This window comes from Prosopis cineraria, unplaced genomic scaffold (genome assembly GCF_029017545.1).
Source record: "Prosopis cineraria cultivar Desert tree isolate PC_DT_omini unplaced genomic scaffold, ASM2901754v1 PC5, whole genome shotgun sequence".
NCBI classification, from domain to species: Eukaryota; Viridiplantae; Streptophyta; class Magnoliopsida; order Fabales; family Fabaceae; genus Prosopis; species Prosopis cineraria.
The window spans coordinates 25129667-25149086 of record NW_026555336.1 but is presented as its reverse complement, the minus strand read 5'-3'; the positions used below and the strand labels follow the sequence as shown (position 1 = coordinate 25149086).

General features: G+C 36.3%; 2 protein-coding genes across 3 annotated transcripts; one reads left to right on the top strand and one right to left on the bottom strand.

The window, feature by feature from the left end:
• Positions 1 to 2897: 2897 nt before the first annotated feature.
• On the top strand, positions 2898 to 15543 carry LOC129311172 (nuclear pore complex protein NUP98A). 2 transcript variants are annotated; one of them, XM_054953243.1, is made up of 13 exons: positions 2898 to 3152; positions 3647 to 3708; positions 4381 to 4659; positions 5638 to 6219; positions 6408 to 6632; positions 6737 to 7308; positions 7540 to 7627; positions 7725 to 7785; positions 13568 to 13706; positions 13853 to 13969; positions 14069 to 14246; positions 14462 to 14527; positions 14674 to 15543. In XM_054953243.1, exons 2-13 carry the CDS (start codon positions 3690 to 3692, stop codon positions 15336 to 15338), a joined length of 2991 nt encoding a protein of 996 aa, XP_054809218.1. In that variant the 5' UTR covers positions 2898 to 3152; positions 3647 to 3689; the 3' UTR covers positions 15339 to 15543. The 2 variants fall into 2 exon arrangements, with proteins under 2 accessions (XP_054809218.1, XP_054809217.1); XM_054953242.1 differs by having other exon boundaries at positions 4381 to 4683.
• A 2062-nt stretch (positions 15544 to 17605) lies between these two features.
• LOC129310791 (transcription factor MYC3-like) lies at positions 17606 to 18933 on the bottom strand. The gene has a single exon (XM_054952703.1). The coding sequence runs from the start codon at positions 18931 to 18933 to the stop codon at positions 17665 to 17667; it is 1269 nt and encodes a 422-aa protein (XP_054808678.1). The 3' UTR covers positions 17606 to 17664.
• Between the last annotated feature and the right edge of the window lie 487 nt (positions 18934 to 19420).

The following is a 19420-nucleotide window of genomic DNA, read 5'->3' as shown; positions in this document are numbered from 1 at the left end:
AATCAAACTGCACAACCTAGTTCTTTGAATCCTTTCCCTCCACCCACAACTCATAGTAAAAAATATCCTCATGTCTCATAACTTCTTTAAACAAAATATCTACTCCATCCAAATATTTCTTCTCAAACAATTTAAAAATTTTAAGGGTATAAATCTTTGATGCATGATGTAAGGTTCTATTCCTATTAGTATCACTTGAAGGAATGCCTTGACTATTGTGAAAATCTTCATCAGCCTCAGAGCTTATCCATTTTTTCACCATCCTCCAAAATTAAAGAATTGTGTTATAGTAGTCATTTTGGTAGATATTTCACCCAAATGTATCTTTACCAAATGCTGTTGACCATTCATGTTGAATTCTATATATTTTACTTAGCCAACTATGTTCGTTGAGGTTGAATTTACTTATCATTTCATCCTATGTGATTTGAAATTCCTCTTTTGAGTTACACCCTTTCAAGCACTTTTGAAATAATGATTGAAATTCTCTATTAGAGTTTAAGGATCATAAGTGAGATGGAGCATTCTTAGATATATGCCATAAGCAAAAGCGATGCTTGGTATTAGGAAATACTTTTTCAATTGCTTTAGCCATGGCAGCATCTTGATTAGTAAAAATACTTTTTGTTTGTTGATATTCCACAGATTGGAGAAATTGTTCAAACAACCATTCAAAAGACTCTATTGATTCATTAGTCAAGAAAGCACAACCAAACAATACATTTTGCCAAGATGATTTACCCCAACAAAAGGTCCACAAATTAAATCATACTTGTTCATCCGATGAGTTGTGTCAAAAACCACTACATCTCCAAAACAATCATAATCAAGTAGTGATCTCCCATCCTTCCAAAAGACATTCATCAAATGTAATTCTTGATCAAATTGAACATTATAGTAAAACATTAGATCTTCTGCTTGTTGGCTTTGTAAATGACTAACCAAACTCTTACCATCTCCAATTTTATCAATTTTAACTTTTTCTTATTAACATAATTGTAGCAATCTTTTTTTGAAAATCCAATCTTATCAAACCCATAAGTTTCTTCACCCAAATAACTCCACATGTCTTTAGTTCTAATTCTAGCACTAACCATAGAGCTAATAAGATCACCCTTAATTGTAGGAATACTCTGAACAGAACACATTAGATGTTTATGCTCTTCTTTTACAAATTCATGGTTATGCTTAGTGATTAACTTAGTAATCTTTCACAAACCATCTGATTCAACAGTAAAACAAACCATGGCTTGGCAATTTGTTCATGCATTTATTTCAAGTATTATATTTTAAATAAAATGAGGGAAATTAATTAAGCAACTACGAATTAGGATTAAAATAAGATCACTTGCCGCATTTTAATTGGATCGTCCACAAATGAGGTGGCGGACTTAGTCTGCCTAAGTGTTGCTCATATTTTATTGGGTGAGTCACTAAATGTGTTTACATTATTATTAGAGCTTTTTAATTTTAAAAATGAATAAAATAATATTTTTATATAAATGAACTAATTCTTTATTCTTATATAGAGCAATGCATATTTTGTTTCATTAAAATTTGCATTCTTCATAACTCAATAACTAAAACAAAAGAATGAGATGTATCTATTTTTTTATTCCTGAAAAGGATGTTTTGGTTTGAAGAATTATTTTATATCACAAGTATATAATTTTCATCAATAATCCCTTGTCCTAATTTATAAAATACTTTTAAACAAAATTGTGCAATTAATAACGTTCATTAAATACCTTTACTAATTTTATTTTATCAAGACAAAAGTATAAATTTCTAAAAATACCCTTTATTTATTATAAAAAGAATATAATGAGAAGGATAATATTAAAAAATATAATTAATAAAAATTTATTTTATAAAAAATATCTATATTTTGGGATGTTGAATTTTCTCCAAAAGTAAGGTTGTTCATAAATTTAGTTTGATTTGATTTTGCAAAAAAACCAAATTAATTGATTCACCAAAACTTGAAACCTATTCGGTCTTTCTTTTAATTAATTTGGTTTAGATTTAGATAAAGCTTTATTTTTTTAAAATAATTTTCACAATCTATAGACATATGCATGCCTCACATGCATATTTACTAATAACTTTTAACTAGTAATTAGTATATTCAATGAAAAAAAATTCTCTTAAGAACAGCCAAATATGTTTTAATAATTATTTAACACATTTAACTAATAAAAAATAATTGTAAAATACTTATTATATGTTATCCTTAAAATATGTTGTTATAAAATTAAAAAAATTACCATAAAAAATTATAAACGATATTTAACTAATTGTAATATATTTTTAACTAGTGATTTATAGCTAACAAAATTTGACAAAGAGAAAAAATTAGACAAAGTTATACAAATATATAAAATAAATAATAAGTCTTGTGAAAGCCAAATATTTTATCTATTAAAAAATATAAAACATTTTTAATATTTTCAAGTGTAATTGTTGAATTTTTTTAAAAATACCTTTATTGAATAATCACTTTATATTTATTTTAAAATAAAATATTTTATTACATAAAGGTAAATATGAAACGATAGTATCAGTTTAAAGACAAGTAACTACTTTTTTAAAAGTGAGATTCAATTAATAATATATTATATTTTTTTTAACAAAACAAATATTTGATTTGATTTAGTTTAAATTTCAAAAGACAAAAAATTAAGACGGAACAAACCAATCGATTTATTTAAAAGAAAGACCAAACTAGATTTTATTTATAATTAATTTTAATAGATTCATATTGATTTGGTTCAGATGTGTTTGGTTTAGTTTTAAATACTATTATTATTATTATTATTATTATTATTAGCACATTCGTGTGTGCGCACGTATATGCCCCATTTTTAAGTTTTGCTTACTCCCTAATACAAGACGGAATTTTAACGCTACGCGGCCTTTCCTCTCACAAAAGGAACCCTCTCCGGCCGGCTTGTGTCACTCACCTTACTGCCCTGCTTGGCCTAATTTATGAATGAGAGACTCAGTTTCAGACCCTTCGGCCATTCGCTCTTCTCTGTGCTTCTCCTACAAAGTGTTCCAGGGAAAATATCTTTCGAGCTCGATTTCCTTCTCTTCCATCCCTTGCCCTAATTGACCTTTTCCGACGCAAAGATCTATCTTGTCCGTACGCCGTGAGTCTTTCTCCTTGATTTGTTTAACTTTTCCATGTTCGCCTCGAACACACAACGCAAAGAGCTTAAGACTAAAATTTATTGTTGTTCTTCCTTTGCTGAACTGAAGTTATTTCTTGATTCATCACTTGCAACTTGCAACCATCGTCACTGAGGAAAAGTTGCCTAACCCTCAAAGGCACATTGCCTGTGATTAGACAATTTGCATTGTTGTATTCCTACAACATGTAGATATTAATTGAATTTGTCTGCCATTAAAATCTTATTTTCTAATGCATTTTGCCCCTGTATGGTCACTCAATGAAGTTTCTATTTTGCCCGTGCTGGCGAAATTCCTCATGATGGCATTAGGATATCAGTATCTTTCTTTTATGCCTAGTGCTGCGATCATTGTGGCACGTGTTGCAGTTTGTCTTGTTCTTTCTATTATGGAAATCTTGTTTATAATTAACTGAAATCCTAATGTTAATGAGTTTTGTTTGCTATGTTATCAGTTTGGAAACAGAAAGCTTCTGCTGCTCTGGGAAAGTTACAAGCATGTTTGGTTCGACAAACCGTAAGTGTTTCCCCCTAGTCTATTATACTGCCTGTTTTATTGCTTCTCTGCTCCTCCTTTGATAGACTCAGCCCTACTTGGCTATACAGCTCAATCTAACAAATTACTTTAAGGCATACAAAATGACTAAATATAAAATGATCGTCTGAAAATTAATTCTGACAAGCCACTGAATTCTGTATCATTTATTGCCTGCGTCAACATTAGTTTTTTTTCCCCCCAAACCAGAGTACGTCAACATTAGGTGATGCACTATTTTTGTGCTGGTTCTACTCTTGTTGCCTTCAGCACTGAAATTCATCTTTGTTATTGCGTTTATGTTCAACTTGCTTTTTCAACATTTTGTGGTCTTATTCTTGAAGTATTTAATTTTTCATTTGTTTCTTCTGACCTTAAGCCTGTGGTGATATGGGTCCTCTTTCTCCTCCTCATCTGTTAATGCTTTTGATTACCAAAATTCTGCCAGTTCTATTTGTTTTGATAATTAATCAGATTATTGCTTTTTATTAAGTGATACATGAGACATTGATTGCTTGAAGAGATTATTTGTTGGATATGATGTTTCGTTATTTATTACTTATGTTTTCGTGTTGCAATTCCCCATGGAGCATCTGGCTTCTTTGCTTGTTGGCTGTTTTTGCAACCCATTAATATGATGACATCATTTAACAGCTTTTGGGCAGTCATCTTCGAGCCCGTTTGGCTCCCAGTCAGTTTTTGGGCAGACCAATGCATCAAATAGCAATCCTTTTGCCCCAAAGCCATTTGGTAGTACAACACCATTTGGCTCACAAGCAAGTAGTTCCCTGTTTGGAGGCACTTCGACTGGTGTATTTGGTGCATCTCAATCTTCATCTCCTTTCTCCTCAACAACCACCTTTGGTGCTTCTTCTTCACCAGCCTTTGGTAGTTCAATGCCTGCTTTTGGATCATCTTCAACTCCAGCTTTTGGTAATTCATCTTCATCATTTGCTGGTAAGCAAATGTACTTGATTTATTTGTTATACCATTCGTTATTAGAAGTATATCTCTAGTGTTTATCAAATTCACTCATTTGAATCCTTAGAAAATCAGATTACTGTGGATATGTGTAATGGTGTGAAACTATCTTTGTCTGATGTCATTCTTTCTTGTTTAATTTGCCTTGCTTTATATAAAATAAGAAAAAAAAAACAGAGCATACACTCTCACATATACTCCCTTCGGTCCAAATTACAAACATTTTCTCCTCGCTAATTTTGGTTCAAAATACAAGCAACTTAGTATTTGTAAAATTTTTCTTTTTGACTTTACCCCTTATATTTATTAACTCAGATTCTTGTGTTTGTAAATTTATGACCTTCTACTCATCATAAATTGGAACTAAGGGTAAAAAAGAAAAATAATATATATTTTCATAGCAATAAGGATTTTATTGATATGCGGATTATTGTTAAAAGATACTTACATTTTGGACCGGAGGGAGTATACACTTTAAAATGCAGGATTATGTTAAGGTGCTCTTTGAGTTCGATTATAGTGTCTGTCTCATAAAGGGGAACAAATAACGTGCCATTTTTTTAAGACTGCCCTCAGCCATAAGTTTTCTTCATTTTGGTACTTTGATCTCGTTGGATGCATGAGGTAATAAAAAAATGTTTGTAATGACTTTCATACGCATGTGCTCTTTACAGAATCTAATGACTACGCTAAATTCATTACCGTTCCTTTTGATTATGGCTCCTTGACCTCACTTCTTATAAGGACATCCATCAGCACCTTTTGTCCTGTTTTCCCACCTCTGTTGATGGTTTTTTTTTTTTTTGGGAATCTAAACCATATGATTTTTTATATTGTTTTATTAGGTCTTGTTACCAAAATTCAGACTAGTCAGTGTAATCTCATATCATCTCACAATTAGTGCTGATGAACAATTCTCTTGTACTCTAGGGTCGTCTGTTTTTGGCCAAAAGCCTGTTTTTGGAGGCTTTGGGTCTACCACTCAAACAAGTCCTTTTGGAAGTGCTGGACAACCTTCACAACCAGCATTTGGGAGCAGCATATTTGGTTCTTCAACACCTTTTGGTGCATCATCTCAGCCAACATTTGGCTCCACGAGCACCCCTGCTTTTGGTTCTACAAGCACCCCTGCATTTGGTTCTACAAGCACCCCTGCATTTGGTTCTACAAGCACTACAACATTTGGTGCAGCTAGCAACCCCGCATTTGGTTCAACTTCAAGTCCAACTTTTGGCGGCACAGGGAGTGCATTTGGTGTAAGCTCCCCTATGTTTGGAGCTGGTGGAGGATTTGGAGCATCAAGTACCTCTTTATTTGGTTCTTCAACCACTCCAGCATTTGGCACTACGAACACTCCTGCATTTGGGGCATCTAGTGCTACTGCTTTTGGTGCTCCTAGTACTCCTTCCTTTAGTTTCGGTTCCTCTCAAACTTTTGGTCAGTCTACTTCAGCATTTGGCAGCAGTCCATTTGGAAGCACTTCACCTTTTGGTGGACAGAGTTCTCCATTTGGTGAGTTTAGAATCTGGAATTATGTAGTTGAATGCTTAAATTTATGATATATATATATATATATATCTTAAGTTACAAAGGATTTTTCTTTTTTTTTTCATATCTTTTGTATCTTTTGTGTTGAAATTTTGATGTCTTTATGTCTTGTGCTACAATTGATAGTCACCTCTGCATATTTTCTCAATCAGGATCTCAGACCACTTCTTCAGCTTTTGGAAGTACTGGAATTGGGCAGCCTGGTTTTGGGGGTCAACGGGGTGGGAGTAGAGTTGCTAATTATACACCAACGGCTGAAGCAGATGGCGGCACCTCTGGACAAACTGCTAAATTGGAGTCCATATCAGCCATGCCTATTTACAAAGAAAAAAGCCATGAGGAGCTAAGATGGGAGGACTATCAAATTGGAGACAAAGGTGATTGCCATTTTTATTAATAATTTATAATTTTATGGTTTTGTTGGTTTTCTTTGCATTAATGATGAGCTTGATTATTCTATCATATTTTAATACAAACTTAGGTGGGCCTCTCAGTTCTGCTCAGTCAACTGGCTTGGCTGGCTTTGGTTCAACCACCACCCAGACAAACACATTTGCTCCTTCTCCATCTTTTGGTCAATCGGCTGCTAATCCTTTCTCTACCTCAACCCCGTCTAATCCATTTGCAGCAAAGAGTTCAGCATTTAGTACTGGCTTTGGAACATCATCAACTCCTGCCTTCAGTTCATCAGCATTTGGTACTTCGACATCAGCAGCACCGCCTTCTATTTTTGGATCATCAACATCTACATTTGGAGCTAACTCTCCATCACCTCTGTTTAGTTCTTCACCTGCTCTGGGCACATCCTCGCCATTTGGTTCAAGCATAAATTTTGGCAACACTCAGTCATCGAATCTATTCAGTTCTGCAGTGCCTACAATTGCACAACCAGGTTCTGCTTTTGGACAGGGTACCTCCCTGTTTGGACAGAATGCATCCGCATTTAGTCAATCAAACTTGTTCAGTTCACCTTCTGCTGGACTTGGTGGAAACATGTTCTCAAGCAGTGCATCGCTCACTTCCAGCAATCTGGCGGGCTTTGGTCAAACAGCAGTAAGTGGTTTCTTATTAAATAAATGTTTCAAAATGTTCTTAGTCTCACCTGTTATCTTTGGATTCTTTATTGGAGTGCTAGTCATGTTTGATTCTTACTCTTGCATTCTTGCTTACAAGTCCCAGCCTAAGTAGTTTTTAATTTTGATTTTGTCATTTGAAGGATAAACTTAATTTTAGTTCTTATTCTATTTTGATATTGTAATTGATTTGATCTGACTATATTTGCAGCCATCACTTTCAACACCTTTCCAAACAGGACAAGCAGCTCAAACTAGTGGTACTTTTGCATTCAGTAATTTTGGTCAGACACAACCTGGTCAGTTCAATCTATTCTCTATAATATTATTTGTTTGGGTTGCAATGATTGAATTACTAATTTTTGACACTCCGTTTTGCTCTGCTTCCTTGTGCAGTTGGTGTAAGTAGCTATGGTGGCACCCCGGGCATATTTGGTCAGAGTAACCTTGGACTCTCGTAAGTTAAAAATACTGTCTGTCAAAGTCATCCACTACATTTTTGAACAAATACTGAAATGAAAATTTCTATTCTCTCAAAAAATACTGAAGATTTTTAAATCTTCCTTAGGGTTTTAGAATTGTCAAGCTCATTTTTTCTGTCCGCTTCTTACTTTTCTTAAGTAGTCTCTATTCTCTAGTTGAATACAAATTGATATCTCATTTCATATGTGATTAGTTTCAGGATAAACTATAGTTTAGGGAAAACAAATTACACTTATCCCTTCCAAGCGCCTTCCTAAACATAACTTGGTACACTACTTTTGGGAAAATTATTTTAAACCCTATGTTTTGACTCAGCCCAAGTCAATTCCTCTTGGTTTAACTGTTTAAAACATTGTTCCTTAAAGCCCAAGAAATAACTTTAGTCTTGATAGTTTTATTTTCTGAAATGTTGGGACTAGCATTTTAATGGTAAAAACTATAGGGATTGAGTTGTGTCAAGTCAAAGTTTAGGATTGAGTTTTAACTAAGTCAAAACTATAAATATCGAATGATTAATTTTCCCTTACTTTTAATACTCCTCCTTTGAGAAAGAAGGGAGTTCTTTGAAAAAGTGCAGACACCCCTGTGCTAATGAAGCTAAGGGGGTATTTATCTAAAGAATGGGGGTTGGTATGGACTGAAATTAGTTCGTTTCTGCATGGAGTTAATTTTCCTTTTTTGTTTTTTTACCGTTACTAGTTGTTGGAAGCTGTCACTTTTGGGCTGGGCCCATTACCATTATGGGTCTAACCCAATATCAAATTAGGGTTTAAATCAATTTATTTCTGTTATTATTATTAGAGGATTTTATGGAATAAAATCAGAGTAGAATCTGATTTGATTATTGTAACGCTAGCCTTTGGCTATATGTATTCTCTAAAATGCATCGAATAAGATTTGAAGCAGAGCCTTGATTACTCGGCCGATTACATGGTATTAGAGATGAACCTTCATGGCTCTCCAATTTAGAAATTATCATGCGTTTCATGCAAGCTTTGAGCCTACCATCCTGTCGCACGCTAATGCATCCTTTGGTGCTTTGTCTCACACCTTTGTCGCCAGTGATCTCTCCTCTCTAATCACTAGTCATTAGCTCGATGTAAAGAAGATTATGTTCATTCAAGGTGGAGGTTAAGAAGATTATATTAATGGCTGATCTCTTTCTCCCCCTTCTTCTGATGCCAAGTATCCTACTTGGCTTTGCTAAAAATAATCAGGTTATGCCCTGGTTAGTTAATTCCATGACCCCTGATGTTGGGAGAAATTTTATGCTCTACCAACTTTGCTCATGGCGTTTGGGAGGTAGCCTGTGAACTCTTATCTTCACCTTCAGATGCTGTTTAGTTTGATGTCAAGGGATGACTCCATGAAATGAAACAGGGAGCTTTGTCCGTGATTGTGTATTACAATAATTTGATCCAACCTTAGCAACAACTTGATCTCTATGAGGTTTGTGTGTGGTCCTGTATTGCTGATGCTAATTACCATTAAAAAAAAAAAAACTGGTGGAGACAAGAACGTGTGTACAAGTTTCTGCTTGGGTTGAATTCTGAATTTGAAGAGGTTTAGAGCCAAGTTTTGAGTTTTTCTCCTCTTGCCTCCATCCATGAGGCCTCTTCTGCCATTTGTGGGGAAGAAAGCTGGAAGCATGTCACTAGTGCTTCTCATCCTCCACCTTCGAGTGAAACATCTGCTATGGTGGCTTGTGGGATACAAGGTTGGGGAGGATGTTGGTGTGATTGGTACAGTGATCTCTACTAAACCAGTGACAGTGAAGACTTCACTTTTTGCATCCTCTTTACCTTTCATTTGTTCCTCCTTTATTTTTGAATCCACTTTAGAGGAAATAACTTTGTTGCAATATTGTGCTGGCCATCCTATTATGGACAATTTCAAACGTTAGCAACCACAGTTTTGAATAAAGATTTATCTTATTTTACTTGTGATATTTTTTCTTTGCCTAAACATACCTGCAATTCTTATCCTTCTCATGCTTGTACGCTTGGGGTCCTTCTTGGGTTACCAATACTATTAGGGCTCGTTACTTTGTGACGTTTATCGATGGTCACCCTTGTTTGACTTGGGTGTATAGTTTAGGCGAGAAATTTGAGGTTTTCACCATTTTTCAGCAATTAATCATGCATTGGTTAAGACACAATTTCATACTACAATTCAAACCCTGCCATTGATAATGGTAAGGAATATTTTAGCAACTCTTTTTCCTCATATCATGCTTCGCAGGGCATCCACTACCAAAGTTCTTGTCCCTACACACCGCAACAAAATGGTGTCTTTGAGAGAAAGAACAAACATTCTTGATGTCACTCTTGCCTTTTTAATAGGCACCAATGCACCTAGCACCTATAGGGCGATATTGCCCTTTCCTTCATCCACCTCATTAATTGCTCTCCCTTCTAAGTCCTCAAATATTGCACTCCACATCAAGTTTTACTTTATCACTATCCTTCCTTGCTTCTTTTACACTCCTTGCCTTTAAAAGTTTTGAGTTGCCTTGCCTATGTCCATAATCCTCACTCCATTAAGCTTGATACTCATGCTCTCAAGTGTGTGTTTGTTAGTTACTCTAACTTTCAAAAAGTTTATGCTATGACCCACCTACTCATAAATACTATTTTTCTTATCTTTTCATGAATGGAGCCGTTATTATCCTAAAATGCCCATTTAGGGGGAGAGGGACACTATTGCAGACGAATTGCCATTTTATCCAAACCACCTAGAACAGCCCACCATCATTCAGCCCGCTTACATTTAGTCTTCATACTTTCGCCCCTTGAGCGAACCCCACTCCCTGAGCAATTTGAACCTAACCCAAATAACACATGTTTTTGTAGCAAGTGAAAAGGAACATTTAGAGGAGCAGATCAGGTCTGACCTCCCTGAATCTCATGAGGAAGCAGCCCACACCAAGGATCTAGATGTAGTTGGAAATGGCACGCCACATCAATCATCCACCTCAGCCTCAAAACCTCCTTCAAACGACCTCTAGTGGCCAATAGCATTGAGAAAAGGGGCAAGATCATTCACTAGTAGGGGTGAGCAGACAACCCGCAGCTTGCCAGACCTACCTGTACTTGGTGAAAATGGGCAGGCTAAAACTTGCCTAATGAAGGGGGGGAAAATGGGCAGGCTAAAATTACAAGCCAACACGTGTTTATTCTAAATAGGCGGGACGGACTACGGGTTACCATTTAGGTTGCCTGTCCTTTCTTGTTTACAATAAAAATAAAATGGGATGGGCCACGGGGCCAGCCCGTTCTACTAGTTGCTTAGCCCTATTCACTACTAAACATCCTATTGCTAATTTTGTTTCATATGAGAAATTATCTCCTATTATGAAAGCATTTAATGAGTGTTGTGGAAGAAAATATTCCCAAGAATGTATGTGAAGCTATGCAAATCCTAGAGTGGAAGGTGGATATAGAACAGGAAATGAAAGCTCTAAAGAAGGATGACACTTGGTTGTTAACAGACCTGCCAAAAGGGAATTCTGTTGTGGGGTGTGAGTGGATCTTCACAGAGAAATATAACCCTGATGGCAGTGTGAGCAAGTACAAAGCTCAATTGGTAGCTAGAGGGTTTACACAAACCTACGAAGTTGATTATCTTGAGACATTCGCACGTGTAGCTAAGTTCAATACCATGAAAGTGTTGCTCTCATTGGCAGAAAATCTTGACTGGCCCTTGTACTGGATGGATGTGAAGTTTACATGGTGCTTTAGAAGTTCACATGAAATGAAATGGATAAGAACAAGGTATGCAAACTTCAGAAATCATTATATGGCCTAAAGTAGTTTCCAAGAGTGTTGTTTGAATGCTTCATGAGGGCTGCACAAAAGTGTGGATACAATTAGTGCCAATCTGACCGTACTTTGTTTATTGAACACAATGAATGGAAGAAAATTATTTTGATAGTCTATGTTGACGACATAATAATTACAGGAGATAATTTTAGTGAAATTGAAAGGTTAAAGACCTTTCTTGCATCAGAATTTGAGGTAAATGACCTTGGTACATTGAGGTATTTTCTAGGTATGGAGGTAGCATGCACTAAAAATGGCATATCAGTGTCTTAGAGAAAATATACACTTGATCTTCTGCAACAAATGGGTATGCTAGGATGTAGGCTAGTAGCTACTCCTATGGAACTAAATCTTAAATTGGGATATCTAGAGGATTGCCCTTTAATCAACAAGGAACAATACCAGCGGCTAGTGGGGAAACTACTTTACTTATCCCATACTAGACCAGACATAGCTTACCCTATCAATATGGTGAGTCAATTCTCAAGCTAACCTAACCAAGATCATATTACTGTAGCCTTGAAAATTTTGAGATACCTAAAATCTTCAACTAGAAAGGGCCTGTTTTTCAAGAAGGAAACTCAGAGGCATTGAGGTATACTCGGATGCAGATTGGGCGGGGTTTGTGACTGATAGAAGATCCACTTTTGGGCTTTTGGCATTTGTGCTTTCTTGTGGGGCCACTTGGTAACTTGAGAAGTAAAACGCAGACTATTCAGAAGCAGTGCAGAAGTTGAACAAGAAGCACATATACATGGTGTTTGTGAATGTTTGGCTTCAGAGGGTGTTTAAGGAGTTACATATGACTTATGAGGGTCCTATGAAGTTCTTGTGTGACAACTTGGCTACCATTGGAATTGTCAAGAATCCCATGCACCATAATAGGACAAAAAATGTTGATATAGATCGACATTTTATCAAGGAGAAGCTTGACAGCAAACTGGTTGAAGTCAAATATGCATCAACAAGGTTGCAGATTGCAGATGTACTCACGAAGTCTATAACCAAGCCCAAATTTGGAAACAACAAGCAAGTTGGGAATGATTAACATCTATTCACCAGCTTGAGGGGGAGCGCTGGAAGCCATCATTATTGGGCTTGGGCCCATTTCCATTATGGGTCTAACCTAATGTCTATTTAGGTTTTAAATCAATTTATTTCTGTTATTATTATTAGAGAATTTTATGGACTAAAATCAGGTTAAAATCTGATTTGATCTGATTGTGTGTAATCCTAGCCTTTGGCTATATGTATTCTCTAATATTCACTGAATAAGATTTGAAGCAGAGCCTCAATTACTCTGCTGATTACACCAGTTAACCATCTTATTTAAATGATGAATAACTTCTATTTTTAAAAAGTCCTATACTTTTTTTTTTCAACAATTAAATTGTCAACATTTGCAGTATTATTTATGCTGAAAAGTCTCAATTAGGACCTAGAATCCTATAGGTGGTTCAATCATAATGGAACATATGTACAGACATAAGAGATGAATCATAAGGGGCAAACTTTGGTCAGACCAGAATCACCAGATGAAGTGGGAGAAATTCTTGTCTATCCTTTGTCTAATCTCTTTGATTAAAATTATAAAAAGGTTAGTGTTATTATGTGCTTATGAGAAAGATCAATCATCAATATGCTTGAAGGTAAGGAAGAATGTAATCTCTTATGCTGACATGCTTAATTTGCTCCTCATTAAGTAGACTGGTATTTTTTTAAATGTCTGGTGGAGTCAGCCTAGTTGATTTTGTAGTGAATATCCCGAGGGGGGGAATTCTTTTACTTTTTTTTTCTTTTGATAAATAATTCAAGTTGTTTAGTAGTAATGCATTAAATTTGATGGCAAATCTATAGTGATCTTTCATATGATAATTATTCTGGTCATTTTATCCATTTGAAGTTTTTTAATGTTGTGATTTTTTTGTTTCTTAGGTCTTCTGCCCAGAGCACGGCAGTTGTGCAAGCAGCACCCATTTCAAATCCATTTGGAACACTTCCTGCTATGCCTCAGATGATGATTGGTCGAGCTGGAACTGCTCCATCAATTCAATATGGAATTTCTAGCATGCCTGTAAAAGAATCTGTTGCTTTTAGATTTTCTTTGATATTTTGAGAATTGTTAACTTAGCATAAATTACTTTCAATTAATTTGGCATATAAACTAGGTTAGAATTTCCACGTGGCTATACTTAAAGCTGACTTTCTTTTTTGTTTTAGGTTGTAGACAAACCTCCTCCTGTTAAAATATCATCCTTATTGACATCTCGGCACCTCTCACAAAGACGGATCAAGTTTCCTGTCAGGAAATATCATCCTAAAAATGATGGACCAAGGGTGAGTTCAGTAGCTTGATTTGTGATTATATTGGTTCTTTTAATTTGGTTGCTAGTCAAGCTGTTTATGGTGTGGGCATGCACTATGGTTGTCATGCAGGTTCCATTCTTTAGTGATGATGAAGATACACCAGCAACACCAAAGGCTGATGCTCTTTACATTCCCAGGGAAAATCCAAGGGCGCTGGTCATTTGTCCAACAGAACAGTGGCCTATTAAAGCTTATTCTGAGAAAGCATCCTCGTCTAGGGATAGATCCACTGCAGTGAATGAGAATGGTAATATTTTAGATTTTTTGCAGTAATTTGTTGTATTTTGAGCTATGAAGGAAGTAATGTTGAATACAATGGGGATTTTTGCCCTTTATTGTTCAGTGTGTGATGTATGTTCCCATATGATATTTCTTTCAACTTTCTGTTCTTTGAGAGAACAAGATTCTTGTTTAATAGCTTATGGTTTATGACTTGTTATTTGAAACGTACGTTATGTGCAGGAGTTAACACTAAAGAAGCATGTACTGCACCTACTACTGATAGGACCAACTCACAGGAAAAAGGGAGTGAGTATTTCTTATAACTTTAAGTATATATAATGTTGGAACTTTCTATTTTGTTGATTTTATTTGACAAATTGGGCTGTTTTATGGACATCTTGGCTTTGGCTGGGCAATGCATTTGCTGGGTTGGCAAAAATTCCTGATTCCAGCTGAAAATGGCTTTGTTAAAGAGCAAGGTGAGCCTTCTAGATCAGAGCAGACGTCCAATGGGATTAAGGAAGATCACTCTCTTCCAAAAGGGAATACATATATGACACTCAGCGGTCACAGAGCTGGTGAGGCTGCTATTGTGTATGAGCATGGAGCTGACATCGAGGCTTTGATGCCAAAGCTTCGTCAATCAGATTACTACACACTACCTCGAATTCAGGAATTGGCAGCCAAGGAAAGAGCTGAACCTGGATTCTGCAGTCGTGTCAAGGACTTTGTAGTTGGAAGGCATGGATATGGCTGTATTAAGTTCTTTGGAGAGACAGACGTAAGACGGCTCGATCTGGATTCTCTTGTGGAATTCAACTATCGTGAAGTGGTTGTCTACAAGGATGATGCTAAGAAGCCTCCTGTTGGTCAAGGGCTCAATAAGCCAGCTGAGGTAACACTACTCAACATAAAATGTCTGGACAGAAAAACTGGACGGGAGTATATTGAAGGACCAAAGGTCGAGAAGTACAAGGAAATGCTCAAGAAGAAGGCCGAGGACCAAGGTGCCGAGTTTGTATCGTACGATCCCACCAAAGGAGAGTGGAAGATCAGGGTTCACCACTTCAGTGGGTACAAGATGGTAGATGAAGGTGACAGTTGGGATAAGTGTTAGACAAATTAGATTCGGTGTAGATCTGTGATATGTGTAAGTCTACGACGGGGTAGCATAACCTTTGTATGTTGCCAACACTGAATTTTGCTTTTAATTTACTTGTACATTTTGCTGGATCATATTGTTACAATTTGAGCGGACATGGTTTTTTGTGTGTGTTTCTTGTTGCGTACTATTATGAAAGGGTGGATTCTTAGTTGTTTTATTCCCCAGAAAAAGTAAATTCTAGGTTTTGGAGTGAATTTGGATAACATGTCTTTGAATTCACTGAAGCAAACGGTAATGTTCTATTTCGGGGGAGGGGACTTACAAATGCATGTACAACATGAAAACTGAAACAGCTAAAAAAATAAATAAATAAACGAAAATAGCTGTTCGTGATGGTTCTAACTTCCGCCACCGTCCTTTAAAAAAATCTTTATAGCATTTCATTGTTACTTATGCAATACAACAATGGTAAGTTGAAAATTGGATAGGAACGTGGTCCTTGAAGTACAGAAAAAACTTAAGAAGTGTCAGGAATGCCAGTGTTGCCAACAAAAAAATCCAACGCTTTGAGAGATATGCTCCCTGAAAGTATAGAGAGATGCCTGAAAATATGACAGGAAATTAAGGCAACAAATGTCAGAGAGAGTAAAGAGCTAAATGTAAATAAATGGGTTATTTTGTGGTAAATGAAATTTACCATGTATTTACATGATGAAAAAGAAATAACCCAATAAGGTTAAAGAGACATATTTCCCACTTATAATTCAAAGGAGAAATTACAAATATTAAACCATGAATAATTGAGAATTGGATGCCAGAATTAAATACTAATAAATTAAAAGAGGAATGGAAATATATTAGTCATAATTAGGCTTTTCTAAAGCACTCTTAGATTGAGTTTAATACTACGTTACGTGTTGAAGTACTTCAATACATAGCAACCATTTTGCAATTCAATGACCAAATAGTGCATCGGAATGTGAAGGAAAAATTTATACGAAGTAAATAAGAATAACTACTTAACACATTAATTCTCCCACTAACTTGTTACCTTTTTTACTTAATGTAAACAGGTATTAATTATGTGGCAAGAGCAGAAATTATCGAAGGGAAGAATGGGTTTAAGTGTCTGAGTGATTATTACATACGACTTGATTGGAATAATATGTAATCGCTGGGAGAAGTATATCACACCACAATGAATTGTATTGAATTAGTTATGAACTTTTCAGGTCAGTGCATAAAATCTGGATAATAATGCAGTTTTAAGGATTAAATGAACTATATCAACTCGAAAACCTGAAATTATGTTTCATATTTTCCCATAAAGTTATAAGGTTTTCGAGGAGTCTAAAATCATGTCAATTGAAGTTTTATAACTAGATCTGGATATAATCTTTTCATGATAAGGAACACATTCTGAAGTTATTAATCTATTAAACTGTATCAATGGGGCCAACAACATCCTATTTCATATTTTCCCTCATAATGAACGTTCTAATGTTTCCAAAAAGTTAGAGTCACATTAACTGTGAGATATGAATTTTCAAAAAGAAGACAATGCATCTAGGAAACTAGTAAGAGCAAAATAAGGGATTCTATCAAATAAACTGTAAATTAAATGGCTCAGTCAAAGTCCGGTTTAGTATTTTTTCCCCCTATAAAAGACTATTTGGGATTTAAAAGGAGATAAGAATGAGCTGAATCTGACTTCCCTAGAATAACTTGTGTATTTTTAAATAAGTCTAAAATTTTATAAGTACCAAGTAAAGCAAATCAAAATTATGCTTAGTTTTCATGTTGTATTAAATGGAGGTGCCTAGCTAGAGGTAAAAACACACCTCAAAATTGAGTTCATGTCTATATTCACTCTCTCCTATAGAATCTGCTCTGCCTTATTAAACGGACTCTAGTAGTTATAGTCTATCCTTTGGGTGGGTAATCTGATTATCTGCTCCATATCCGGATCCGATATGTCTCACCCTGAGCTTTCTTTTATTTATGCCATTTAATTTCCAACAGAGGAAATTTTAAAATATCATCCTGAGATAGAATTCTTCGAAAAATTGCTCTAGACCTATATAGAAAGAATTTGCATCTCATTTTATTTGAAGTATAACAAAGTCAATGATACAAACGAAATCATACATGAGCGGGCTTGCCGGATGATAAATAAATGAATCAATAACGGGAAAAATTAGAATCATGATTAATGTGATGCAATTAATATCAAGAAGCAAGTGGCAGAATGGAAGAAGACGCAAAGTTTGGAAGGAGCACTTACACACAGATCACCGACAATTAATGTTGTATATATATATATATATCTATATAACACTCAGTTCTGTAAACGTTGTAGAATGGCATTTTTCATGGCCTGGGCAGTCATGAAATTATTGGGAACCCTGACGACGACGTCTTGCAGAATCAGGTCATTGACTCTTGACATGCTGGCATGATGAACATGAAAATCAAGTTGTCTCAGAGCATCCATTAATCTTGCAGCTGGGTGATTCACATCCAGGCTCTGAACCCTTATCATCGCCTCCGTTCCCACTATATTGACTTCGATTCCAACCGCACTCGCTTCAGAACTCGAACAATGATAGCGCTTTGTGGCAGCTTCTTCTTCCTGTTCCGTTTTCTTGAATTTGGCCTCTAGTTCTTCAATTTTGGCCTTGAGTTGATTGATGTACGTGACTGCATCTGATAGCAGAGAAGCTTTGTCCATTTTGGACACATTAGGGACAACAGAACGGAGAGCATAGAATCTTTGATTCAGTCTCTCTCTTCTCTGTCTCTCAGCCTCAACGTGGTTTAGAGGCGTTAGTAACTGATCTTGTGGTTTCACTGTATCGTCGTCGTCGTCGTCATCATTTCTTCCCTGCTTTTTTCTGATGGCGCGAGGCTGCTGCTTGGGGGAGGAAGAAACAAAAGGATCTGGTGGATTTATGGGGTTGATGATGATGTTGTTGTTGTCACAGTCGAAAACTGATTGTGCCAATTGAATGAGGCTCCAATCTTGAATTATTAAGTCAGTGGAGGCAAGCTCAAGCACGCCAAGTGCATTAGGAATGGGAATGCACACCAAAGTTTGGATCCCATGAGCAAGAGCTTCTCGAACTCTTTCACACTCGTGGAACTGCAAATCTCCGCCGTGGCCGCCGCCAGCCAACCAAACATGTGTGGCTGAGCTGAAGGCACGCCCAACCACGTCTTCCCCGGCGGCGAACGATCGTGTCAACGATCCAGTGTAAAACCATTCCAACTCAGTCACGTGTCCTTCACCTTCCATGTGGGTTTGAATCAACCTCATCTTTCGCGCCCGATTATTAGGGCTTCGCCATTGATCATCACTCGTGTTTTGCTTGGGCTTGGACGTGGACGACTCTCTGGTTCCACGGAAGTGGCCGTCCCCCCAATTGAGTACCTGGCGGCGAGGACTGCAACTTCCGTCGTCGTCTTTCCAAGCTTGCCAGAAGATGATGTACACCCACCACTCAGCACGGCTGTGCAAAATGAACTGAAGACGCTGTTGAAGTGTGGTGATAGAACTTTCTGAGCCCATAGAGACAAGCGATCTTGGTGAAGACGACGAACAAGACATTTGCGTGTGTCGGATCGAACAGGTCTTAATCTGGTTTAAGAAAGAGTCGCAGACAGTGGCGAGAGAAAGGAAAGAAACCACAGGTAGGGGAAATGATAAACCTTTCCAAGAAGGGAAACAGTGGTTACTTTGAATCTCGAATGTTTATTTCTGAGGGACGTCTTAATTTGGGAGTACGGAAACAAGAGGTATTATGTTGCACCCGTTTCACGTGGGTGAGAACCCAAAATCAATCTTAGTGAACGGATCTGCCCGAGTGCGATGTACCTGATTTGTCTTCTGGTACCACGTCAGGGTAATGGTAATGACCCTGGTGCGCATCACCAATGTTCGGGGCATTCAGATTATTTATGGATTAAAAATATTTTAAATTTATATTATCATTTTACATTTATTAAAATGATTTCTTTAATAAATATGCTTATCATTAATCTAAATAGTTGAAATTTAATCTGGATGATTCTATTTTAATATTAAAAATTTTTAT

Coding starts and splice junctions, on each gene's coding strand:
- LOC129311172 (XM_054953242.1), top strand. Junction 7,309..7,539: donor CGGGCTTTGGTCAAACAGCA/GTAAGTGGTTTC, acceptor CTATATTTGCAG/CCATCACTTTCAACACCTTT. Junction 7,786..13,567: donor CAGAGTAACCTTGGACTCTC/GTAAGTTAAAAA, acceptor TTTGTTTCTTAG/GTCTTCTGCCCAGAGCACGG.
- LOC129310791 (XM_054952703.1), bottom strand. CDS start 18,933: ATGTCTTGTTCGTCGTCTTCACCAAGATCGCTTGTCTCTATGGGCTCA.